At 36.6% G+C, this 27,372-nt stretch overlaps 1 protein-coding gene across 3 annotated transcripts in view; it reads right to left on the bottom strand.

The window, feature by feature from the left end:
* Positions 1-2,604: 2,604 nt before the first annotated feature.
* Positions 2,605-27,372, bottom strand: part of PIK3R1 (phosphoinositide-3-kinase regulatory subunit 1) — a 57,773-nt gene continuing 33,005 nt past the window's right edge. The window contains exons 3-16 of one of the 3 annotated variants that reach the window (XM_027717184.2): positions 25,755-25,847; positions 24,340-24,414; positions 21,362-21,493; positions 20,293-20,494; positions 20,015-20,094; positions 9,821-9,923; positions 9,060-9,158; positions 8,752-8,932; positions 8,164-8,289; positions 7,220-7,362; positions 6,780-6,956; positions 6,609-6,677; positions 4,126-4,296; positions 2,605-3,681 (exon numbers count right to left, since the gene is read on the bottom strand). In XM_027717184.2, the coding sequence (XP_027572985.1) occupies positions 3,492-3,681; positions 4,126-4,296; positions 6,609-6,677; positions 6,780-6,956; positions 7,220-7,362; positions 8,164-8,289; positions 8,752-8,932; positions 9,060-9,158; positions 9,821-9,923; positions 20,015-20,094; positions 20,293-20,494; positions 21,362-21,493; positions 24,340-24,414; positions 25,755-25,847 (1,841 nt within the window). In that variant the 3' untranslated portion in view covers positions 2,605-3,491. Of the gene's footprint in view, positions 3,682-4,125; positions 4,297-6,608; positions 6,678-6,779; positions 6,957-7,219; positions 7,363-8,163; positions 8,290-8,751; positions 8,933-9,059; positions 9,159-9,820; positions 9,924-11,296; positions 11,616-13,499; positions 13,851-20,014; positions 20,095-20,292; positions 20,495-21,361; positions 21,494-24,339; positions 24,415-25,754; positions 25,848-27,372 lie in introns of those variants that run through there. The other 2 variants (XM_027717188.2, XM_027717187.2) reach the window with 2 other exon arrangements.

The raw sequence follows: 27,372 nt of genomic DNA, 5'->3' as shown, positions 1-27,372 counted from the left end.
AGATTTTAAAAGCAGCAACCCTCACTCCCTTTCCCTGTAATACAAGTAGTTTACACATTCCTTAACCCTCTTACCCCATTCTATGCTCCCCATATCAAATCTACCCCTGAATTCAGTGGCAATGTTTAGTCTCTTGTCAAGGCAAGGCCTAGGCTGTTTGGAGAACAGTCATATCAGGGCCTCAATAACAAAACGGAGTCAGGAATTAGGTGACTAGGTACCCTTTGTGCTCTGAAGATGATGAGACTGATGAAGTAGGTGGTCCTAAAAAGCCCCCAGACTCAATTCTAAGGGGGTGGATCCCAGGCGGTCCAGAGCAAAGGCTACGGGGTGGACACACCTGGGATTGGACAGATAATATAAAATGTAACATCTCAGGCACAGCTGGGTGTGCGTCTTGTAACACCTATTGCCTTGGCACATTAAAGCCTTTCCTTATCTCACCCCTAATTAACTGCTCCGGAGTTATTTTTTAGCACCAACATTCCACAGCATCAGACTTAACTGATCCCTGCAAATTGCATAGACCCTGTGTAGGCAGAACATCTCTTTAAGAAGCCCTAAGCACTCATCCTTACAACACAGTGCTTATTTCTCATTGTTGCTTGTGCAAGAAAAGCAAGTGCCAAATCTCATACACACTGGGTTTTTTTCTCCTACAGCCACACATGAAGAGAAGTTGCACAGCAAACAGGAATTATGTTTCCATTCAGTATGGAATTATATTCCATACTGGACAGGGCATGCTAAGGATATGGCCCACTGACATAGCAGGGGTTTTCTTAATATGAGGAAAATTAGATCCAAATGCCTTAACTATGATAAAATTTCTTGACAAAAGCTGCGTGAAACACCAATTTGGATTACATATATTTTGCCTACAGAGAAAAAAATACAATTTTACTCTTAAAATATTTAACATTCAGAAATTAATATATGTCCAAAGAATATCTTGGATTGCTATAAGTGTTAAACTACTGTATATTCAACTAAGCTGTAACTTGAAGCCCAATAGTATAACTGGCATGCTAGAGTAATTGTTGGTGCTTTTCACAGCAAAAACCAGTTATTGGTATACCAAATTTACATGGTCCTATAGGCCTGAAGAGAGTGTGGAATGAGGAAGGTAAGGGATGAAGACTCTACTTCTATTAAGGAAAAATATTCAGAATAATTTTCTAAGTGATGACTATCATGAAACATTACTATTTGTTGAATCGTGTTTCCTGATATAAATTCCAGTAAGAAAATACACTTATAGGAAAGCAAAGACAACCCAACAAAAAAAAAGAGCACAAAATCAAAATAAAATCAAAAGCCTTACAGCATCAGAACTGAAGTAGCAATTTGAAAATGAAATGATAATATAAAGATCATTGGAGACCAGCAAATTTCCTCCAACAGCTTATAAAGCCCTGCGTATTTAGAAATAAAACACAAGTATCTCTAAAGCAGAGCTACTATGGGAGAACTCCATGGGTCTTGCTCTTTTGATTGTGTGTGCAACTCTCTTTAATGGTAATGGGTATTGCCTTTTTTAATCTTGGGGGAAGAATAAAGTCATATGTTCACTTAGTCAAATCTTTTCCAAGATTTCTCTGAAGTTCATTACTTTATCAATTTGCAATGTGTGAATTTCCTCAGTGGTCAGGACAATAAGTAACCATTGCAAACCACAGACAGTAAATTATCCCAGAATTACTAATAAATCTGATTTAGTAGGATTCATGTATTTGTTTTCTTTAACTGAACCATAATTATGTAAGTCTCTGGTGCCCTGAAATTATGGAACTGTTCACTTTGATACTGCCTCGGCCTACAAACTTCTGAAAGTAAGTATCATAGCCTAATCATTTTCAAAAAAAGACATATTCCAGTCTTAATTAGCTCTATATTGTATCCAAACATTCTCAGTAGAGGTGGAAGCTTTTTTTTCCCCATAATACTAATACAAAAAAGCCCCTAGGCAACAGATTAGAGAAACTTCCTTCATATGAAATGAAAATATCTTTACATGCTGACAAAAATTCTGCCACAGGTCAAGAAACCATTTATTTACTGTGAAAGGTGGATTCATTCTGAGATCCAAACTATCTACACTCTACACTGCAGTAGCAAAATATCCCCATTTTTTTCTGCAGTCACTATCAAAGAAGGATACACTATTTGTTTTTTGTCTTCCAAATACAAAGACAATTGTGATAAAAGTTCAAAATGCTTCAAGAAGCAAATGTAGTATGGTACCGTATTCTAAAGATATCTCTGAAACAGTATTGTTGGACTCAGTGATATTTCATAACGTTCATATATTTTTTATTGAATAAAGCAGCTTTGAAGCTTATCAGGCACTGCCCAACAAATATTTCATCAAAAAAAATTTACGAACTTTTTAAACTTTGAGCTAGTAGCTCAATATTCTATTTTTCTAAAGAAAATTGTAAAATATTTCATAGTTTTAATTCTCAAGCCAACTCTTGCTGGCTTCCTGTACATTAAAAAACAAACAAACAAACAAACAAAAACTCTCAAAAAAAAGCAAGTCCCATGAAACAAACAAGAAAATCAGTAACAAAAAATAATCAGGAAAAATACTCTCAGGCAAAAGAAATAACAAAAAAAAAGAAGACAAGGAAACAAGAAAGAAAAAGAAGCCTGTAGATATGCTTGAAAGAAGACTACAGCCTAAAGAAAATTCAGTATTGCATAGCATGGTCTAAGAATTCAGCTTTCAGCAAACAGAAAAGGGAAAAAAGAAGCAGTCTGATATTGACAGTTTCCATCAATGATAGTTAGTCATCCAATACTATGTACACTATTATACACTGTATGCCACTGAAAGTCCTGTTTTCTTCAGTCTTAAATATATTCTTAAAACAGGATTTTTAATCATCTAAACAAAACACTTCCTGGCACTTTGCTATTACAATTACTCTGAACAACATACTGTAACTGAAGTCCTTTTAAAGTATCCCTTAGAAATGAAAGTGCCGTTCATTCTGCTACATATCATTCACTAGAAACCAAAAAAATCCACAACGCTGTGTGCCTGGATCCACTGAGTGCAGCAACATCATTCCAAGTTAGGTTGTGACCACAAAATTCCAATAACTGAATGATACAGACCTCTTATACCTTGTGTCTGGATAATCCAATGTTCTAGCTGGTAAAGCTTCAGAAGTGGTCGTAAACAAGCACCATGCTTAAAGGCCTCTATGTCCCTGCAGGGAGATCAGGTTTGGATTTTTCTCGTGTTTTTCTTTTCTTAATTACAAAAAAACCAAAAAGCACTTCAGATTGCAAACATACATTCACGGCTTACTACTGTGATCTCTCCCACCACAGTTGTGAAGGAAATCTCTAGTCCTATCTGAAACAGCTTTGAGACTGCAAATTCTTGAGTAAAGCTGAAAGGAGCCTTTTCTCTCCAGAGGCCTCAATGTTGTCAAATCATTTCTCTAGAAAAAACCAAACAATCCACAGTATTAAGATGTTCATCGCCTCTGCTGTGCATAAACTGGGTAGGCTAGTGTGACATTGAGAGAGTCATTGTGCTGCACAAGTGATGTGTGTTGATAATGTAGCACCAGTTCTTTGAGCGAATTGTACAAGTTATATGGCTCTGCAAATCCATACCCAGTAGGTGTTTTGTTTATCACACAGTGCTTTACTTCTCCATCCACCCTAAAAAGGAAAAAAAAAAAACCAGTTTTTAATTTGTGAGTACAGTAAAATTGAGATAGAAAATAAGGTATTGGCGATAAATCTTAAGATGCTAGTCAGCACATAGAATTCCTCTCTTCTGTGGTGAGATAATGGTAAAAACCTGGCTTTAGTCCAAATTCGCAGATGTCATGCTGGCTTAGGGAGGCAGGAGATAGGCAGGACTTAGCAGCTGCATTGAAAGGAGTGCACCCATGCTCTTGTTTCCCTTCTGAGTGAGGCTTATCTGTGGGAGTGGTACAGATTGGAGCTGTGTAGGAAATGAAGCAGCAAAGAGAATGGGCTCAGGACTTTCTAAACCCAAAGGTCCAATGGGAATCATGCATATGCAAGTGTCTATCTGCCCCCAGCTCGAGGTAGGCCTCTCAAATGTTGGTTACATCATTCACAAATTAGAGTACATACACAACAGAGCAGGCATAGCAGCCTTGTTTGCTGCTTTCTCGAACAAGGAATGTTCCATCTCGCTTTCCGCGCAGCAGATTTTCAGCTTGGCTTCTATTGATATTTCCCACATTCCATGTTCTCTCATCATGATGGGGCAAGTCCTCATCATCTTCTACCATAGAGTATTGGCTGCCAAAATTGGAAAAAAATGCATTAGTGAAACACATAGCAGAGTAAAATCCACTAATTGAATAGTGTCTATTTCATATTACTTACAAAAAAAAAAAAAAATCAGTGGTTAGTCCAATGCCTCCCTGGTAAAACTAGGAATGTAAACCAAGTAATATTGCACTGTTCAAACCATTGAATAAAACTAAAATATAAGCTCTGTTTCTTATTTCTTTGAAGAACACTCATGTAAATATGAAGAAGAATGTAAAAAGATGTTTCGCTATTTTTCAGAACCTGCTCTGAGCACTCCAGTACTCTACTACTACCGTTGTCTGCTGTTTTGGTAAATAGCAAGCCCAACAAAATCAATACCCTCTGAGTCAGCTTGATTTCCAAAGATCCGAACACTTGGTCAGCAATGAAAAATCATGCAATGTATCAACTACAGTTGCTGCTTGGAGAAGCTTTGAGCAGTTGTACAGATTAATTATTTATAGGGGAGATGGTTTTGTGGAAAGGGTGCAACAGTCGAGTGCTTTCTCTCTCTCTTCTTATAAGCAGATTATGAGAAGAGCATATAATACAGGGCCTTTTCTGCCAAATCAGCTACCAAGAATATAGTTGTTCCAGAGTTACAGAGAACCCTCTGAGCTAAAGCCCACCATGAAAGGAGATGCACCTGATTCAGCTGTGTGGACATCGCTTTGGTATTGAGCAGCTCCAGAGCTCCCCACTTGCCCAGCAGCCTGCACTGGTGGGCCCTGCCTCTCCTGATCAGCTTGCAGTCAATCTGTGTTTGGATAATGCACTTATTCTCTCTTTAAAAGGCTTTTAATCAGTTTTCCTTGGTTTAAGGAAAAATGACTTCTCACTCATCCATGGTTCTGTCTTTCTGATGATACTCAGAGTAGTCCACAAAAATCAGCAATCTCACCCAGAATTCTATTTTCACAGAGAAAAAGGGTTCTTCTGCTTCATGTAACACTCTCTTCACGTCCCTTATACCCTCATACTCTTTTGACCTGCATGATAGTCAAACACATGCAGTAGTGGCTCTACTTCCAATATAGAGAGTGTAATTCCTGTATTTTATCCTGCTCATTATATTGCTGTTTGGGTTTTTTGCTGCACTACAACTTCAGAAAAAGAGTAATCAAAAGTTTAATTTTTCAGCAGTTACCAGGATCGCTGGCAAGGAGAGTCATAGAGTGAGAGAAGAGGAAGATGTTCTTTAAACAGTTTCACTTACTATTTTGATGCTACACTAAACCCATGGAGTGGCATTATTCTTTCTCTACTGTTTAAGTGATAGGAGTACTACTGGGAACAGGTGCCTACATATTTTACATCATATCATCTTTGAATTGTGTTAAGATTCAGAAAACAACGTGGCTGTAAAACGTGTATGTCATTTTTATCTCCTGCTTCTACCACAGCAGAGAAGCACAATTTCTAGAATAACAGTAAGAGACTCAATAAACCAAGCCAAATTAAAATAGATGTGGACAAGGCTAGAATATAAAACCACTGAAGAGTCATTGTCAGTCTGCTGCTTTTGTTGTATATTCAACCAAGCAGCATAAAAGGCATGCACAAGAAACTACATAGGCAGAAAATATTTATACAAATATTACTGAGACAACTTTGATTTTCTATTTGTTCATTCTTCACTGTTACTACTTCAGATATTATTTTGTGTCCCGCTTTTGTTAAAATCTGGTCTACATTCACAAAACCCAACTGCTTTTTGCTTTTTTCCCCAGTCTAGCCCCTGTCAGAAGCTATAGTATACTAAATTGCCTGAAATGACAGAATACTATCCTGCCATTTTCCGGAAAAATTAAATAAATCACAAAACCAGAGAAGGCCCACTCCTCAGCATATACAAATTTATTATCTCCAACAGTAATGTGATATACTCATGTGGGTACCACTACAGAAGATAACAATATGGTAACAACAGCTGAAATTCAGAAAAAGGCTGCTCATACCTAAGAGACCTTCTGAACAATTTATCCATCCATGTCACGTCTCTCTAAGATACTAACACTTCATGAACTTAATTTTGCTGGTAAGAATAAAGACACAAGTTACATTTCAGTGCTTTGCTATAGTAACTTGATTATACACTTCCCTGAAAAAATGTAGAGTAGGGGGTGAGACAGCATCCTTTCCAGTACTGGCATTATGTAGGCTGTCATGCCTTAACAGTGTGCATTGTTAGTAGGCTTGAGATTTCCTCTGTGTGGTCCAAGAATTAAATATGCTTTATCTCACTTCTCTGTAAGATGATTTGAAAACCAGAAATATTTAAATCTTTCAATACTTACTCTTCTGCATTTTCATTTCCAAGCCACTCATTTAGCTTCTTTTGCCGAACACCTTTTTGAGTCAGCCACCTGGACAATAATTGTAAATAAAATTAATTTTTAGTCACAAATGTTGGATACCATTAAAAAAAAAACAACTTAAAACCAAATTTGTTAATTCATGATACTCACATCAAGTACTGATCTCTTGTCTTCCTCAGCTGTATGAGGTCTGGTTTAATGCTGTTCATACGCTTGTCTATCTCTCTATATTCAGCTGCTTGCTTCTTTAAATCTTCTTCTAATCTACGCCTGCTGTCCACAATTTCACTTATCCGAGACTTCAGTTTTTCATAGTTGTGCATAATTCTAGATAGAATAATGCGGCAGGTTAAACTCTGATCTCTTACTCATAACTTTATAATCTGCTATTTATATGTGTAGACACTTAAGGGAACAGATTACTTCTCTAGATGTAGCTATGTATTTCACAAGTTCACATCTACCCTATTTGAGGCTTCTTTGCTTACAGCTTTAAACTTGTCATCTTGCTTCAGTTTCAGGCACACCTATACTTGGCAGTTTGTTTTTTCAAAAACCACACAATTTGATATGCAAAACCAAATACTGACCTCTGTATTTCTTTTTCATTTCCTTCTCGTTTAAATTTTTCAATGTACTCCTTACTGTATCTTTCTTGTGTTTGGCACTGCTCTTCAAATATTTTTATTGTTTCATTAAATGCCTCAATAGCTGTTCTTTTCATTTGAATTTCCTGAAAAAAAAAGTAATTGTTATTACAGTTGATATCAGACAAAGGGGAAAATTTATTGGCTTCTATCACAGAAACACTTCAGTATGTTGTAAAACAAGACTTCAATATCCCTTTACCAAAAAGGCATTATTCAAAGCCTTATGACATAGAGACAACAGGCTTGTGCAAAAGGCTACCATGATGAGGTTTATCAAGGAAGTGGAACTGCTAGAAAAAGAACCAGTTACAACCTTTGCTTTGTATAAATAAATTTTATTTGTGATGCTTAGAGCCGTACGGCAGCACCCTTTGCCCTTTGTACCAACTAATGTCCTTAGAGGTACAGCTGACTTTCTGAAATAAAGGTGTAAGATACTGGCCTGAACAGGTCTCATGAAGTCATCTAGCCTATCCTGCCACTACATACCTAGTTGATAGCCAAGTCTTTAGTCATACAAGTTAAAGTTCAAGTTGCCAGAAGTTCTCCACTTTTCTTCAATTATTTCAATTCTTCAATGCTTCCTTGCAAACATGCCTTGAAAACCATAACTCATCTTGATGAGGTCAGTATGCAGAAGTGCTGGTAAATCCAGATAGTTATGGACTTGCTTTGGATGGAGTTGTCAGAGTTGGGCACAGTGTAGTCAAGTTTACAGGTGATGGGTGTTCAAACACAAGTAAGTAATTGTACTATTCTGAGCAACCATATCAGGGCACTGGCAGTGGTGGTAGAGGGGAGGAGTAGGAAGATGGCAGCATGAATTCACAATAATATTCTTCAAAATCTACAAAGTCTTCCACTCTGCTTCAAATCTAGCTCACCTGAGATGTTCTTGTGTAGTCTTCATACAGTCTGTCATATTCTCTGCTTTTTTCTTGGAACTGGGTATTATATTCATGTAATTTCTTTCCCACTGCTTCAATGCTATCCTCTTTTACAACTTGATCCTGGAATGACGAGCAGAAGGAAAGATATTCCGTAATGAAACAACTGTATTGCAGAGATTTTCCAGATAAAACTACTTAAAAATACCTAGATAATTACATGGAAATGTGATTCCTCTTTCTTCAATACAGAGAATACTAAATGCATAATATGCAAATGAGAAATTAATGACAAAAAGAAAATTTGTATTGCAAGTGTTTAGCTTTATACTGAAAATTATATATTTTATCATTGAGTGGGATATTTATTAAGATGTTTATTTCTTAATAATGTATCCACAGTATTTAAATTTTCAAATTTACATGGAAAGTGTGGAGTTGTTTTTAAACAAAAATATCAGGTTTTACACCCAATTTATTTTTTCACGCATTTACAGAACTGAAGTGCTTAATGATAAATGACTTCTCAGTCTGCAGTAATTTCTCAGTATTTAAGTAACACACAAAGAAAATAGACTAAATTACCTGTTGGTACTTAGATACTGGATACAGTAATTTTACATCCAGTTTAGGATTATACTGGGCTAGAGATTCATTCCGGTAGTGGTTTATTAGCTCGACCACAGAGTTGAAAGTTAATGGGTCAGAAAAACCATATTTTCCGTCTCGATGAAAAATTTTGATTAATTTGTTATTTCCTCCTTTCCTGCAAATACAGTATGTTGAAAAGTTAGGCATACTTCAAGTACTATTTCCTAAAGCACGCTGTATGTTAAATGCAGTTATTGCATTTTACTATCGAGTATCACAGACTTAGTATTAACTAATCTCACCTTAGAGTAAGTGTGTAGTCCCCATGCATCTTGGTTGAAGCATCTCGTACCAAAAAGGTACCATCAGCAGTGTCTCGAAGCTTCTCATTTACTTCTTCCCTAAAATGAAAGCAAAAGTAATCAATCATTTCAGTTACTTCTCATGCATTTATTCTCTCACTGTGCTCTAATTTTTTCTGGTTTAAAACAGGTAGGTTTTAGAAGCCTTCTAGATCTCCATATTAATAAATACAATTATTCAATAGCTCATTTAAAGTTACTGGAGAAAACTGGGATACAAAAATGGCATACTCTGTCCTCTCACTGCTGGACAAAATTATTATTCATGCAAAGGTCTTTCTGCTTGTTCATACAAGCCTGTACAATTTGAGCAGCCAGTGCTGGCCTAGAGTACCTATATATAGTACAGTTAAAAATGTTGCTAATATATGGCACTTGTTAGTCTGATTTGTTAACTATTGTGCCTACAATTGAGGTTTTGGATGAAAGACAAGAAGAAAATATTTATTTCTTGGTGCTGTCCTTTCATGCTAGTCTTTCATATAGCTATCTTAAAGTAATAGAACAATCATTTTGCATACTACATTCTAACTTTTTAGTCATGTTTGGAATAAAACCAGCTGTAATATGTTTGTGTTGGAAAATATCCTAAAAATGGCTCTTATAACTCTAAATTTTTTACACTTGAAGCATAATACACAGAATAGCACAGCAAGAACATCAAGCCAAGCATAAGAAATATATGTCTTGAGCTGATTTACCTTGAGATATCTCCCCAGTACCATTCTGCATCTTGTAATGACATGTTGTTATTCATGCTATTGTTAGTTACGGTATTAGGTTTTGGTGGCTTAGGAGGCAGTGCTGCAAATGAAAGGGGGGAAAAAAGTTGATTATAACACACTGAGAACATGACCATATATTCCTTAAAATCACATGTTACTACATGAATTCTATGATTCTATGAATGAGGAAAAAAAAGGACTGGTTACCAAACAGAGTTGTCCATCACTAACAGTTTTTAAAAGACATTAGAGGAATCAAGATACTGTACTGAAAACAAAATAATTCAAAATAAAGTTGTACTGTTTCAAAAAACTATGTTACTCTTGTAATAATGTATTTTAAGCAAAATATAACACTAAACTCACCTCCTCCCTCTGTGAAGAAAGCATTTGAGAAAAAAAATCTGAACTTTGCTTTTACCTTCTTTCACTACCTTCAGGTGAACATAAATAATGAAACATGCCAATTTTTTTTTATCCTCCTATGTAATAATCTTAGACAAATTTTGCTGCATCCTTACCTAGAAGCTGAGTAATAAAAAATGCAAACCCACAGCAATACTGTATATTTCAAAAAGAATTGTGTTTTTGTGATCCTTAGCATTCTGTGCAATGATATGCAAAAAAAAAGGAAAAAAACCCCAAACCAACAGTTTAAGAAACCCATCTGTGACCTAAATATCTCTTGTGTTAATCTTATTATTCTACAGAATAAATTGTGTTCAAATGGCAGGACTGATTAAAAACCACATTCCCCTTTTCTCAATGTCAAAGCTGCATACGTATACCAGTGGGTGCCAGAGAAGATACTGCAGCACTGACTTAGTAACAAGGGGGACTACATTGGAATCAGCATCAAAAATCAACTCAGCTCTTTCAGTAAGTACATCATTCCTGTCCTGTATAGTATGACCGGACTCAAAAGACAATGTTTTTAAAGTTGCAATGAATATCAGGATAGCATAATATTTTCATATAATATGAAAAAAATGATGCTATAACAGGTATTCAATTAATATTGCTAAATTTTAAAAATGTTTTTCCTTAAACAGTCCAAACCAATGATTTGTAATCAGTATTTCAGAAAACAAGAGTGATACTACAGCATCTCCTTTTAGGCACAGTGTGGAACAGAGACAGCAAAAATAATAATAAAAGAAATACAATTTTTTAAATGATATAATAGCAGGACTTGAACTACCTCTGATATAATTTAAAAAAACTATAAACAGGTCAATTCATTAAAAATTCAATTAAATAAGCAGACAGGTATATGTTAAGATTCTAATTACTACAACCATGCACTAAACAACAATTTCATTCTAATTTATGAAAAAAAAAAATTGTGTCAATAACAAAGTAAAGAAATCCTACACATCCAGTAGCAATTTTCCAGCATCTATTGCAAAGACCAAAATTATTAAGTCTTCTATAATAAGACTGCAGTTTTACCTGGTGGATCCATTTCTATGTAAAACATCAAGTCTGTGCCACAACTTATATCTGTCTTAGGATATTCTACATCCAGTTCTTCCATATTCCAAACAGTATTGTACATTTGTATGAGTTTCACTGAGTAAGCTCAGATACAAGAAAAGAGTCAAGCTTTCTTTGTAATGGTGTCTTGGAATTCATTTTAAAACCTATAAGGGGCTGCACTGTAACCTATTACATCATAATCCTCAGCCAATCATGTCAAAATAATGTCACCAAACCACTCCTGCTTCCTTATTTTGCTCTACATTAATCTTAAAACAATTTCAGTTTTGGAAAGAATCTACAGTTAGCAGAACTGCAATATAAACCTGGTATTACACACAAAAGGAGCGAGTGGACTCTCCGTGCCCGTGTTCCCGGCTCATTTTCCTGACTTAGCAGCATGGTACAGTCCAATCCTCGCAGGATGACAAAAGGCTGATATGCTGCAGCACGCAGCTCTTGCACACACACACACACACAGGGCAGCTCCCTTTAGAAGCATGTCAGTCACATCTCAACTGCATTCTCCTGCTTGGATGCCTGAAGTTTACCATTCAAAAAGCTTTAAAAGGATTCTAGACCTACTGTACATATTAAAGATGCAAAAGGGAAAAGAGCATGACTTTGTGCATGTCCATTACACACTCATTTTAGACAAACATCCACACAGACACATATATATCCACATAATGAAATACAGATTATGTTTTTAACCTGTGCAGATTTCTATTATTCTAATGGGCACACAGGTCTGATAGGGTAGATATTATTACATAAAACATGCTTACTACAGAGATGTCTTCCTCTCTTATCATTATGTAACAAAACACAGTTCAAATCAATCTAGATTGACTGATTTTGAAATCTAAAAAGCAAATATTTTAATCTTCGCAGATTCGCTGAAAACATGGAAGAAAGTCAAAACTGAGCAAGATCTTCAAAAGTGTTTTTGCTGTCTGTCAGGATACAAAAAGATTTAGTCTGCCTTTTCATGTTTTCTCTACCTTATTCTCACTGAGATATTTATCAAGTTAATTGTTTTTAAAAGTAAGAGTCCCTTGTCAGTGTCTCCTTCATCACTTGACTTTATGTCATCAGTATCCTCCTCCCATTTAGAAATATTCCATCTTAACTCCCCCCATCAGTTGACTGTAACTCTCTCCCACCTCTTGGAAGAAACATGCACAGAACAGACTATTAACTCCAAAGCAGAATGCTATGTAAAGTAACGTGAATATTTTATACTTGCTATAATCTATGGGGGGAGAAAATCAGAGACCAAAAATAACCATGACAAAGACTAGCTGTAGCAACTATCTGTGCCTGCATCATAAGAAATTCTGGAGCAACATTTCTGAAATAGAGCACATTTCAATGTGCTCTATCTCAGAAATATCAGAAATATTAATTAAAAAAATTAATACAATTTATATCCTTCCCAAATATTTCACACATGTTAATCCCTGCCTCCCTTCCCCCTCCCACCCCACATGTCTGGTCTGTGCCTCTCAGCAGGTTAACCCTTTCAGACAAGCCTCAATATATAAGAGCGTATCTGGAGTACCAGAATATACAAAAAGATGAATGCTAGTTTGCTTTGTACATTAAGAAGCTTAAATTCATTCTGAAGTAGACTCTGCTCTCCCGGTTTAGGTAGACATGTTCCAAAGATTCATTTCATTTCCAAAATGAAATAGGATACTCAAAATCACCCCAGACACAAGTCTAAACACTGAACTTGGAGGTTTAGCCCATCTGCTACCCAGACAGTTGAGTTGCCAAGGTAATTATTTAAATTAAGCAACAAAGACTTCCTATGAAGAGAACATTGCTGCATTTAGGTCTCATGTGGGATCAGTAAGATTTTATTCCATTGCATAAAGATTTTAAGGAAAAATTATTTCACTAGGGTTTCACTGGTGGCCAAATTTAGGACTCAACAAACTTGTATAATCAGGTTAGTGCTCAGCTCAGACTAGTCTAGCCTGCAGGCAAGAAAAGACAGGAGGCAGATTCCCCAGGCTATTCCCCATTCCATATATAACCTGGAGAGGTACCAAAGTAATTTTAATTCATGTATCTTAAGAGCATTAAAACTCTACCTGGTAATCAGTTACAGTATGATACTTCCACAACATGATGAAGAAAACACACACAGAAGTTGAAAATCACTTACTTTGTAAATTATGCATTGCAAATGATCGCCCTTGTAATACTGTCGGAATATACAATCCAATATTGGTTTCCTCTTATAAAAATCTTTCTTAGAAAAAACAACCCAAAACCTCCTTTCACTAGGAAGGTTTTCAGGAGAAATGAAGAAAAAAATTCTGAAAAAGAGATTGCTCTGCTTTCCAACCAATGTTCCATAAAAATCCCTAAAAAAACTGCAACATGCAGTGAGAAAATCCAAGCCTTCTCTCTCTTCTTAACTGCTTAAAGCTCTGTGCTGTGCAGAAGGTATCCACTTACTCTGGCTCATCATTAAAAAGTGCACCTGACTTCAGCGCTACAGAAAAAAAAAGAAACCACCACCCTCAGTAGCTTGCACGTCTCTCTCAGATAAAGATCTCAGCTTCATGATTAACTTGGGTAGGTTCAAATATTTGCTGAGCCAGGGGTTTCAGGTGGGGGAGGGGACTCAGATTCAAAGTAAAAGTTGTCATCAGCTAACAAGTGGCCAATGCAGGACTAACTTTCTCATTTTAGCTAAGTAAATGAGAAGACCATTGTAAGAGGCCTTAAAATAGTCTCTAGCACTGGCTGCTGCATGTAGTATTGAAGATGAGAGAAGCACCATGAACAGCCAAATACAGGAAGTGGCTAACTGGAAAAAAAAAACAAAACAAAAAAAAAAAACAAAAAAAAACCCAACAACAAAAAAAGAGAGGATAAAAATTATCCTTGAAAAGAGCTGCATCTCTCAGAGCACCCTGTGCAAGCAAAAGAGCCTGCTTGCAAGTACAGCATCCCCTCCTACACACTTATGCTGGGTCACAAATACAGGTGCTGCTTCAAGACCCCTAGTCTGATGCTGTGAGGCTTTTTACCTATTTCCTGTAAAGTAAAAATACTACAAAAAACACCTATCTGTATCCATGGTGTTTTCCAGTAGGTAGGATTGTTCATTTCTTGGGAAAACAACAGTGAAGAGGGAGAGCTTTAGGTCAAATTTATTTTCCTTGCCTTAGTGTTTAGTGCAGACCAAACTTGCTAAAGGAACAGAGCAGCAATTGAAAAGCTTGCTCCCCTTTGCCTTCTTTGCCAGATAAACTTCCATGATGAAATAAATTCAAAGTGAAAGGAGAAGCAGACACATTCAAATAAAGAGAGAAGGGGATTAATATTTTCCTCCCACTTGTTGCAAACAGTGAGAATTTCTAATAGCTGTGTTGTTTCAGATCTTCTTGTTGCTTGTTATGGCAGCCAAATAGCATAGAAATTTGTGCCTTCCTAATACTTCACCTACTGAAATACTCCTAATGCTGCAAAACATCACTTGCACCTAATAATGAAATCTCAAATATCTGCAGTATATTTTTGATGTTTTGCAGTTGATTGATCAGCTTCACCTATAACAATTCCTTGCTTCTGTAGTTTTAGCCTTTGCCTACTTGAACAATTGTCAGTTCTAAATATAATTTAAAGCAGCAGAGTTCAAGTGGAGATGTAAACCTCTGTTTCTGAACAAATCCAACTTCAGACTGTAGCTGATATGCCTCTTTACTGTTAAAATTGCGGAAGGGGTTGAGAAAACTTCTTGGTTTATAGGGCTGCAATACAGAAGCATATTCAGAAAGGAGAAAAGACAACCCAACCCTGGCTCACTGAATTTTTTAATCTTTTTAAAAAGCACAGGTATCCACAGAGAGACAATGAGTTCCTAGTTATCCTGCAGAAGGGAATCGAGTGTCTTGTCAAAAAAAGATACTGGGATGCACACACTTGTATTTTTAAATATTGCCCTGTCTTAAATTTTTATTTAAATTTTGAAACCTTCACTGGTGCACATTTAATCTGCAGCAGATTATTACTTGAAGTTACACTCACAGTCTTGTGCTATCAAGATAACATATTTTTTTCTATGTCTAAAGCAGGAAAAGAACTGATTAGATTTCACATGCTTTTATGTGTGTTACACATGCATGCAAAAACACGCACATGCACAGATCAATCTGTAAAAATTCTAGTAGCTTTTATCAAATACTTCCAATCAGGTATCAAGAAACATAAAGCACAGGCTAGTGTCAAAACTTAAACCAACAGAGCATTCCAAAGTACAGTGGTTAACCAAGCATTTTACTTTCCGTTAGATCAGGGATGAAGCCTGATTTTTATTAGCTTAGAAGGGGAGCCCTCTGCTGGGTGAATCAAGGACGCACAATATCCCTCCCTGCCGCGGGGCATTCGCTTTCCCTGGGACACGCTGCCTTCTGCGTGCTCCAATCCACCCTCGGTGGTGCTGAGAGTCCAGCCAAGACTGTGGCACGATGCAGAAAAGTCCTGCCAAAGGACAGCACTCCTACACATTAGTGTATGTCCCCAGGACACTACTGACAGGACTGTGGTCTCAGCCTGACCACTGCAGCAGTCCAGGGGAGCTCTTGAGTCCAATTCTAAGAGGAACTGGATCAGCCTTTACACTGCTCCAGTCCAGCTGTTTTGCTACCCACCCTTGCTAACATTTTGCGTAGCTAAAAGCAAAGCGTCTGCACCTTGGTGATACTGCCATGACTTTCACCCCATCACCAACAACTGAGCAGTTACATGTGAGGCAGTTTTACTACCTCACTAATTCTTACCTATGATCCTCTGAATAGTAAAACTCTTCAGGCTTAAAGTTGCAATATTTCACAGTTTGAGCCATTTATTTACAGTGTTATGTACAAGCCTGAGAAACAATTGGGATGGACAGCCCGAACAAAGCATCTCAGCTTGAGTCAGTGCAAAGGCTTTGATTCATCCATACAACAAGGCAGCTCTTTCCTGCCTCTGCAGTAGCTCTTCCTCTGCTCTTTACCAGCAATGCTACCAGCTCCCCACATCCCCTTGCTCTCTCGCCACATGCCGCTTACTCTTTGCCTTCCTAAAACAGACCTTAATCTCACACAAAGCCCCTCCACACTCTCTAACTCCCCCCCAACCCCAAAAAGGACCCCAATCTCCCAGAACTCCCCACAAAAAATCACCTCCCAACTCTTCCAACACCCCACCTTTCTCTGTGTGACCTGCCTTCCCAGTTACTAGTGTCAAAATTACCGTGCTGCCCCAAGCATCCACTGGGTCCCACAGACAACCCTGAGATCTGCATCCAGGACAGGCCTCCTCCAGACACGAAAGCCAGGAGCCTGTATGATCCCAGACAATCAACTGAACCCCCCCCTGTCTTCTATACCTATAACTATAGCCTAATATAGCCTATTTTCCAATATTTACCTTCACAACTCTGTATAATCCATGAGACTCTGTGAGACAAGACACTTGATTGCTTTCTGCAGGATAACCAGCACTGTTTGCTAAAATCTGTCACAATTAAGCTACTTTCTTCTAATAGCACTGTTTTGAATAACATATTTAGAGACTTGCACTTTGTTCTTCACTGAAAAATCAGCATTACTCTTTAAATTAAAGCCTGTGCAGCTGTACATCAAGTTGGGGTGTTCAAATGGGATAGGAAATCACCTTGCTTGCCCACCAACACCATCTTCTGGCTCTCCTACTGATAAATTTGAAGAATGAGACATGAATCAGAAAACCGATCTTGTTTTCTCCAGCCTTATTTTTCCTGCAACATTACTTTGTCTTTGCCTGCTAAGCAAGTATCTATGATTGAACGACCAGGTATTATAACTTTAGTACTTTAACTTTTGTGTAGGACTAAGCACTATTCTAACTCACAAACTAAAATGCAGAGTTTGCTGATGAACACTATGACAGAGGAAAAAAAACAATCCAATTGTCCTGTGATAAATCAAGTAATGGTGTAGGGGTAACTTCCTCTTTTTGAATTATGGCATGCAAAGCATCATTCTAGGTTAAAGATGCCCAATTTAAAATAATTATTTTAAGATACAATAAGATATAAGGTCCAGTTGCTTACTTTCTATTGTTCCCAGGCAAGAAGGATAATTAGTGGGCAATGTAGTAAGAAAGAACCCCCACAGCTGTGCAAAGATCTCATCGCTATTCAGATCATTATCTCCAACGCTACATTTAATATCTCTATGTACTGCATAAGATACCACTAAAACTTCATGCACAGCTTGTTTTAGACAGAATGTTCTCATCTTAACAGAAAAAAGTATGAAAGGAGGAAGCCATCACTCTAGCCTGTGAAAAAGAGAAGAAACCTGGCAGCACTGGCTTTCTTGTTATCACTTAGTTGTCATGACATTATTTTCAACATGTAAAATTCTTTCTGCTTAAAACCGCTTAACTTGTCCACTTGTAAAATTCTATTAAAAATTGTAATTCTCAAACCAGTTGTATGACAAATAAGATATATTTTATTGGAATCTTCTTTTTATTACAATGTTTCTAAGCAATCTTTATGCCAAATCAAGCCACTACAAACAATAATCTTAAAGTTGACAATTCTGAAAAACATATCTTAGAGTCTTCTCTGAGAACTATAAAAACAGACCACTTCAGATGTTCAGGTCTGAATGATTTTGGTGTGGAAAATGGACTCATGTCCTAGTTCTTGAACAGAACAGAACACTATATGAAGATCCAACTTTTGAAAATTATGCAAAGCCTTTACAGGCTTAACAGCAGAGGTTAGCTAACCGCAGACTACAAAGCCTGAAAATTTTTACCTGAGTTATTTGTCAGCGTATTAATAGATGTGCAAATGTTCTACTAAAAAAACATTCCACTAGACAGGATGGACTTTGAAATGCACAGGGAAGGAGTTCTGTTTTTGTAATAGAACTCGTGAAAAATCCAGGGTGGACCCTCAAAATAAATTACAGCAATCTGAAATATTAATTAATGTAGAAGTAATATTATAAACAATCTGATGTTTGATTATAATTATTAATGTAGTGTCACACACCATGAACCTGATGGATACAATGACATTACTTCAATCACCCTAATCATATTCTCAAGATGACTAGACTCCTTGTCCTCATTAGTAGTTCTAATGTCAACACCTTTCACTTTTATACTTTCCTCATGTGAAGCAACTCAGAAATGCAACCAAGGGATCTCTTAAGTGCAACTTATAAAATTCGTACTTTAAAACTTAAAAACTGTCGACCCTATGTTTTTAACCTCCCAATCAGTGCCTCTAGACATGTTTATTTACATACCCGAAAGCATTTGCAAATGTATAACTATAAAAAATGCTGTTAGCATTAGAATATTGGAGGATTTAATATCTATTTTGCTTTTTAAGACTTATAATGTATGACAAAGAAAATAATTCTTTAACAATTAGCAGCTATTTGCTGATTCTTAGTAACATAGGATAAATAGTCATTTAAAAGTTTGGACTCTCCTAGTTATAAAGCCTTAGGAAGAAAAACACACAGTAGTTCTGGAAATGCCTGCTTAACTATTTTGACAAAATGTAACAAAAACAAATATATGGAAACTAGCTGAAAACAGATGTACACTAAATGTTAGGGAAAGTTTCCTAACTACAAGAGCTGGCAAGATTAGAAAAGCCTTTCAACCAAAGCAGTAGGAACAAAAATTTTAGCTATTTTAAGTTAATCTTCAATAGCTGATGAAGGGGATTATACAATGTGCCTACCTGAAATACAGGAAATGAAGCATTTTTCTGCTGCTGTGCTTTAGCTTTTCAAACCTTAAGCAGCCCTACAAATACTACTGCCATGAACTTCTCTTTGTACTTTGAATAGAGACGTAGGAAAGCTACAGGCTGTCCAGTGTTCTGTTCACCATCACCCTATCCTCTGTTCAGATATCCTTTGTAAATAAGCTGTGAAATGAATTGCTTTCAGCTAACATGTAAAGTTCCCGGCGTTAATAATTTCCTTTGCACATAGTCAGCAACTATGCCTTGCTTTTACCAAATATTTGATTCAAACCCAGTGATTTCGCATAAATCAGAGGTGGGCTTTACTGTTTCTTGACTAAATCATATGCTAACTTACAGAATCAATACAAGTATTATCTTTCTTTCCTGGATGGGCTCTTATTATTTTTTGGATTATTTATATTGATATCAATAAATAAATCTTTTGAGTATCCGGATTAAAACATATATATATATATGTAAATAAATGGTGAAATTTACTTTCTTCCAATATCTCTATGGGGTATAGTATTTCTAAGAAAATTCGCCCATAAGTAAATTGAATGTTCAATAAAACCTCCAGAATTAACCCCTCAATCACTGTAGGATAGGCATTTTATTGGTTTACAAGTCTTAAAAAACCCACAAATTCCTATTCGCTGATTATTGAAAGAGAAATGAAAGTCCTAAGGCTGTACAAACTATGGCTATTAAAATTATTTTAATGAAAAAGACCATTTCTTATGAAGCAAACGTTGCATACCACATAAAATAGACAAACAACTTCTACTTAGTTCTGTATTGCACGCTTTTGCTTTGCATTAATTTTGATTAAGAAAGAAAAAATTATTTACTGTTCTTAAGTTGAATTTCATTATTTAAGCAAACAATGGTATATAACTTAATTTAAAAATATTTTTTACCTGGTACAGGCTGCCTCTCATTCCATTCACTTGTGATTAAAGCTTCGACGATTTTTATGTGGTGTTCCGTATTATCAGAGCTGCAAGAGATGGATCAGGCAGTAAGAATTAGGAGAAATGAAAAAGTTTACTCTAGAGTTATTCAAAAAACATTGGAAAAATTTACTACAATGCCCTCACGCCAGAAATAAGTTCAGAAAATTACTTAATTTAACTTACTTTTGTATATGACTAACCCACATTTGCAGTAGAAAATATGATAAAGATGACCCACATACCTTGTGATCTGGAATCTGAAAAGCAGAGGGCTGAAAATTTCAGACAAGGACCTTGCATTCAAAAGATTTTTGCTGGAGGCTTGACAAACTCTGAGGAAATGTTTGAGCAAATACTGGAGTGTAAGCCAATATTGGGGAGGTATATTTGGAGATCTGATGAGTTTCTTCAGCAACTGAGCATACTCTTCTGAGCTCTGCACTTCTGTAAGCAAATAGATAAAAGGTTCTTGAAATCAGCACAGGAACATTCAAGTAAAATGAAACTATATGAGACTCCTTTAGAAGCGTCAGTTTTACAGAAAAAAATAATTCTGTCCATTAGCACTGTAAGATTTCTTTCGTCTTTTAAAAAAAGTAAAATGCTCAGAGTAGAGTGAAGAACAAGTATTTAAAAGTCAAATGGAAATAGATATGCATTTTGGTAAAAACCGCAATATGTTCAGAGTGTACTGGTAGAAGTCTGTCTTGTGTTTAGCGTTACACATGATTGGGTAATTCAGAGATGCACTAGATAAGTCTCACAGGTGCTGTTCTAACTTTGAAGGTTACCAGTAACAATATCCTGTCCTGAATATATAACAGAATACTTGGCCCTGAAAGCCAAAAAGCCATACTTGTTTAAAATGACCACTGTAGATGATGAATGCATGTATTTCTCACTTCATAATCTGCAACTCCCAATGTAACACAGCACTCCATGACCTCTAATACATTTACTTTGTCAGCATTGATAAAAAGTTAAAAATTAGCTTTCTGCATACAGATAAGTCCTTGATTTTTTCCCCCCAGTTCTTCTATAGTATTTCTACTTACTAAAACAAAGAGAACTGTGTAATTCCTTGTATTTTCCATTATGTTTACACAAATAAGTAACCAAATAATGCAGAATAATATCTAGTTCTGCTGAAACAGCTTTCATCAAAAGTGGTGAAGGTATTCATGTTCTCTGAGATGCTGCCACATTGTGCAGAATCTTCCCTGTTCTCTGAGTGACAGCTGGACTACCAGATATTCAGAATTCTAATAAAAGATTTTTTGTCTGACATTTGAAATACTGTGATAATCATACCTTGAGCTACAGAAATCATGTCACTGTGAACAGCAGCTGGAATGATGGGATTTGGCAGGTCCAGGATATACCTCTTGAGAGCATCTGATAAAGTATGCACATCAAATGTCTCTAAATCTAATGAAGAGGCATCTAAAGGGAAAGAGCAACATATTTTTTAGACTCTAGAAAATGGAAAAAATATACAAAGTTCATCATATTAGGGCTTCATAACAAGCCAAAATTGCTAACTTACATCTGGTTTATGGGGAACAACTCATAAGAAAGAATAGAAGACATTAAGAAATATCTTTGAGACTAACAACATACAGTGTTCAACACCATGTCCAGGCCTTTGGTATATGATGAACCAAATGGCTTCCGCAGCTGTTTGTGGCCTTCTGTCACATACAGTTCAGGGCTGAACTCAGAGTAACAGTAATGACTTGCTGCATGTTGGAAGGGTAATGGAACACCAGAATATTTTTAACAGGTCTCTGTTTTATGTGTAAATATTTTGTGTAAGAACTAAGTATTAATCAAAGGTTTGGTCAAATGCCACTTCTCTACTGGTAGCTACTTCTATTATGACTGAAAGTTTGATTAACAACTTGGGGCTCCAAGTCTGTAAATATTTATGTGAGTAAGTCGAAACAAATATACATGTGCAGAACTTGTGCAGCTGTTAGGATTTATCTTGTAGAACCTGATACCCTTCCAGGATAGTTATGACTCGGGATAAAGTTTGGAAGTGTCACATAAAGGAATATCAGCAGCAAAAGTAAAAATAGGAAAATATAGAAATCCTTACTTAGTAGGAGCCAGATTAGGGTTCATCCTGAAACATGAAACTCTGGCACAGTAAAGTCCTCAGTGTTTACAAAAAGATCCATATTTGGTACAAGAATTTTCAGGCATTAATGCTGATCAACATTCTATGCTAGCCAGGTCCTCCGTAAAATAAGTCCTGAATCCATTTGGCCAGTTTAAAGTAAACAGGGAGGCAGAGGAAATCAGATATGTGGTGCATCTACAAATACTGTGAAATAAGGCAGCCAAGAGGGGGTAGCGAGAAACTTAGAGCTACTCCACCTCCTTTCTGTTTTCCCCAAAGAAAAGCTTGCAGTATGAGCTCAAATCTTATCAGACTAAAGAATTTGCATGAGAAAAGAGACATCATGAATGTCTCAGATGCTAAAAAACTTGCAGTGTGGGAATGAATTCTACAAGAGCAATTATGTGTCAGAGAATCCAACTAAAATTCTTCAGAAATAGTTTTTATTAGTTTTGTTGCTCACTGAATGTTTTTTTTTCATAAGCCAAGTTAAATCATGCCTCTTCAGTGTTGACCATTTCCTTGAAGTATATCCCAAATTATTATAGTGAGTACATAAGTGAGAATAAACTTACTCTGCAACTCTTTAGGTGTAATGATATAAACAGACCTGACCTCTTCCATCTGCCAAGCTGGCCAGATGCAAGACAACTTTGATTTTAGAGCTAGATAGCACTGTGTTGATGCTAACAGACAGTTAGTCAATTATGGAGAGCATTTTAACCGTTAGCAGAACACCACACTAACGCAAGTTCAAAACTTTGAGACCAAAGATGACTTTGCTCTCTGAATTAGCATTCTGCTGATTCAAAGAGAGCAGGCAGAGGAGATGAGATCTGTCTGTATCCATGTACCTGGATACCCACTGCACTAGCTTTGTCCTGGAAGATTCTGATTCTTTCTTAAAGAAAAGTCAGAAAGAGACACTGTTACTAAAGGGCAAAGTCCTGTTTTTGTTTCTCAAAGTTAACTACATTTTAAGTAAGAATACATGTAAACCACAAGTTTTTGATCTCAGGAGATAGATGAACCTTTCAAAAAAGTACACCTCAGTTTAGAAACTTAAGAAAGGATGCAGATAAATGAAGAGATACATTCATATTGGTGCCCAGAAAATCTGGATTTATCTGGACTAAAAATACAATTACAAACTAAAAATATGGCTGCTAGCGTGAAGCTGCTAGCACCACAAGCATGTCTCCTCTCCCTGCTTGTACACCTACACTTCTTCACTCCTGCCACAATCATCAGAGGACAGGATGCCCTTTTGTTTTGAAGGTAACAGACAACTCATAGTATCATCTCTTATTCATTTTGTTAATGTTTGCAATTATTAAAAATGAAGAGACTAATTCACAGTTTAAGCTTGCTTTCTTTGTCCCTTCGGCAACAAGGCACGTAGCCAGTTTCACTTCCCACCCCTTGTATTTTTGTGCTCCTTTAACCAAGTGAAAGCTCACACCACACATTGCACCCCAGCTCACCAAGATGTAGTCAAGCGCTCCTCCTACAACAGCTACTGATCTCTCATACTGCAACAGAGTGCTGCCAAGCCAGCATATTCTGGCCTGAAGCAGTGTTAAAGAGTATCAAAAAGAAAAGGAAATATATGTCAGGAAACTTGAATGGGTAAGTGGTGTTATTGGTGTAGTTGTGTTTTACTGTCTAAAACCTGAGAATTCAGCCTACAATATTAATCAAATGGTCTCTGCTACTCTGTAGCAGGGTAGGTAATGTGCTGCTATTGCCACCCCACCTACTGGACCAAAAACTGCACACATAGAACTATATGTAAACAAATGGCTATTTGTTTACAAAATAATAACCTGCAGCCTTACAAGAACAATGAATCATTATCTTGACTCTGACCAAAACATCTTTTTTTTCTCTGTACAGCTAGATTATCTGTCTTTGAACAAGCAAAAGGATAAGTAGAGATTAAAATTATTCTTGGAAAAAAACCACACAATGGAGCCATGAAGAAAGAATTTGTAAAAGTGAAAAATACCTTTCATATTAAGTGTAAAAGAAAAATTTTAATTATATATGTCTTCTTAATACTATATTATTGAGGACCAGAACATATGAGTGGAGGAGCAAAGAAAAAAGGAGTGCTCTGACCACAAAATCTGTCTAGTGTTTTAAGAAGAATACCTGTACTTACCACATTCAAAGATTTGTCTTAAGTCCGCTAAACTGCTTGAGCCTTGTGCTCCATACAAAGTTGAGCACTCCAGACCTTCAAAACAAAATCAATGGGATATATTAATATTTCAGTGACTGTTGCCTTGACAGAATATATTTCTCTTTTCTTCAAGAAGTTTAAATTAGCAACATTCTTCCACCTTCTTCCACCACCATCCACCTACCACACTAAGAATGTGTCTGATTTTTAAGGCTACAATACAGCTCCTTGTACATTCAAACTGCTGTGTCTGCAGAAAAAGCTGACCAAGGAAGATCAGAAATACCAGCAGTCCCATGTATTCTACACAGCTATCCACTGGCCAACTGTAGAAGGCCAGGACTAAGAAACAGATTCACACTAGTGTGAGAGAAAATATCTGTATATGTCACAAAATATGTCTAATAATCCACCTGAATAAAAGACACCAATAAAGTGGTTTTGCGTGAAAGGTACTGTTTCCTACTTCCATATTTCAGTGAAAATAGAGAAGACACAAGGAAAGAGATCGTATCCTGGTATGCAGAGCACTGACGATTTAATACTATCAGTGGTGTTTCCTGAAAGTAGCAGTTACTTATGCAAAGGGTTGCTAAATACTGGCCTTTCTCATTGATATTAGCAAGGCCCTACTCATTAAGGAAAGGCTTACACTCTCTTAAAAGTATGCAGTATGTGAGAACCTATGTCCCCAAGGATAGCAGCCTGATTCTGATTCTGATCAGAATATTGCTTTTCCTCTTGTCCCTGGCTTAAGATCCCTGAATGATCAGGACTCACTGAAGCTGCTCCTTACCCCACCAGGACTATGAAGTCAACATCAGAGGAGGTGCCAGGAGGACAGAAATAGGGTAAAAGAGATAGAACACAGAAAAAGAAAGAGGAAAGCTTCAAAAGGATGGAGAGACATCAACATGGGAAAGCAGAAAAGAAAAAAAAAACATAAAAATAACACTGTCTGGTTCAACATCAAACCAGTTCTTGTAACTTTTTCATGGTTTATTATTTTCTTTGCCCTCTGCTTTCGGGCAAAGTATTACTTGTTTCCCTGTATGGCTGTGTATCCAACTCAATGTTATGAAGGTGTTTCCATAACCAACTGGTTAGAAAAAACAAAACAATACCAAACCCTTCTCTCTTACCTTTTAATAATACTCATATTAGTTGAGTTATTAAATGTCATTTGATATAAGCTTTGGTTTTGCTCCTACAGTCCAAATAGCCTCTACTGAGCAGAAACCAGTGCAACAGACCTTAAATGAGATTATTTCAGGTGTTAAGCAGTATGATGCATTATCAGCTCTAGAAAGGGGAGATGCCACCTCTGGATCTAATTCTGCAGTCTTGGTTCACATAAGCAACAAAAAACCTTGGTAGATTGTTCTTCAGCCTACCTTTCTTTTCAATGGTCTCTACTAACTTGACAAGAATCTGTGGAGCAACATCAGGGGGTGCAAACTGTTCTGTAAGATCTGGAAGTGAAAAAGCTGTAAAAGAAAAAGAAGAAAAATAAGCCAAGCTACAGGTGAATGCAATTACTGTTCATGAAAATCATGACATGTAATGCAACCAGTTAATTTAGTAACAGAACAAACATGCCACATATCAGGGCCACAAGAGAAGACTCCATAAGTAATCGGAAAATAGAATAAAAACGATGACAATTGCATTTTTATAGCATTTTCTTTTAGGGACCTAACTCAGTCCTAGAACCACTCACCGTACTGCCTGGGAAAATATAATAAAAGCTTGTAGTCTGTGGTTGTGCAGAAATACAATGCAAGGAAAGAAAGAAAAAAATCTTTTAGTCTGAAACATTTACATACACTGTGCACCAAGTATGGGAACTAAACACATCACTGTCTGAGACCTGCAGATCCTGTGGGTACAACAGATTTACAAAGACCTGAAACAGCAGTAGAAACAAGTATTTCACAGTCGTAAAAAGTTCAACAACTTCTTTTTATTTCAATTTTCAGGCATTTTACTACGAACAATGTAGTTTACTTATAGCAAGAATCTCCTTTTCAAGGGCTGGTTAAGAATAAATAGCGGTATAATCGGAAAGGGACATTTTGTAGATTCAAACAAAACTGCATACAGATTTTATACAAAGTCAGTTTTCACACAATCTAGTTTCTTCATGCAGAGAACATACTCTATAAAGGAATATTCTAGCTCTGTGATGTGAGTGATGATCTATCTCTAAATACACAATTTTTGCCAAAAGAATAATTCAAAAGTTTTAGAGTGGTTCTGTTAAACACTTGGAAAGCAAGAATGTTTACATAAAGATATTAAACTACTGCCAGAAACATCTAGCATAGTTTGATGGATTATGATTGATAAACAAAGCTTAATCACTGAAGTAAAAAATGCCAGTTGCCTAAGTGATGGCGATCTCTGTCCAATTAAACTCACCATGGACAAACAGAAAGCAATTCTTAAACACACATACACATAGATGCCTGCATGGATATGTATACGTACATATATAGTGCCCCCCACCCATTCTTACAAGACTGAAACTGAACAAAGTGATGAGGATAACTAAAGAAAAGAAGAAAAAAAAATAACAGAAAAATGTGAAAATTTTTGACATAGCAAAAAAAGAAACAAAAATACAACAACTGAAAATGAGAAAGCAGAAAATTTTGGCTGATAATTCACCCTATTTTGGACTACATAATTCCATAAAAATGCAAACAGTTTTATTGTGGTTTAACCCCAACCAGCAACTAAGTCTCACACAGCTGCTTGCTTGCTTTCCTCTGGTTGGATGGAGGAGAGAATCAGAGGGATAAAAGTGAGAAAATTAATGGGTTGATGTTCAGACAGTTTAACAGGAAAAGCAAAGCCACACACACAAGCAAAGCAAAACAAGGAATTAATTCACTGCTCCCCATGGGCTGGCAGGTGTTCAGCCACTTCCGGAAAGCAGGGCTCCATCATGTATAATGATGACATGGGAAGACAAATGCCATCACTCTGTATATACCTCACTCCTTCTGC

The sequence above is a fragment of the Pipra filicauda genome, unplaced genomic scaffold (assembly GCF_003945595.2).
Source record: "Pipra filicauda isolate LSUMZ 115617 unplaced genomic scaffold, ASM394559v2 scaffold34_size3990699_pilon, whole genome shotgun sequence".
In the NCBI taxonomy this organism is placed as follows: Eukaryota; Metazoa; Chordata; class Aves; order Passeriformes; family Pipridae; genus Pipra; species Pipra filicauda.
The sequence above is the reverse complement of the archived record's forward strand: the minus strand, read 5'-3'. Positions and strand labels throughout refer to the sequence as shown.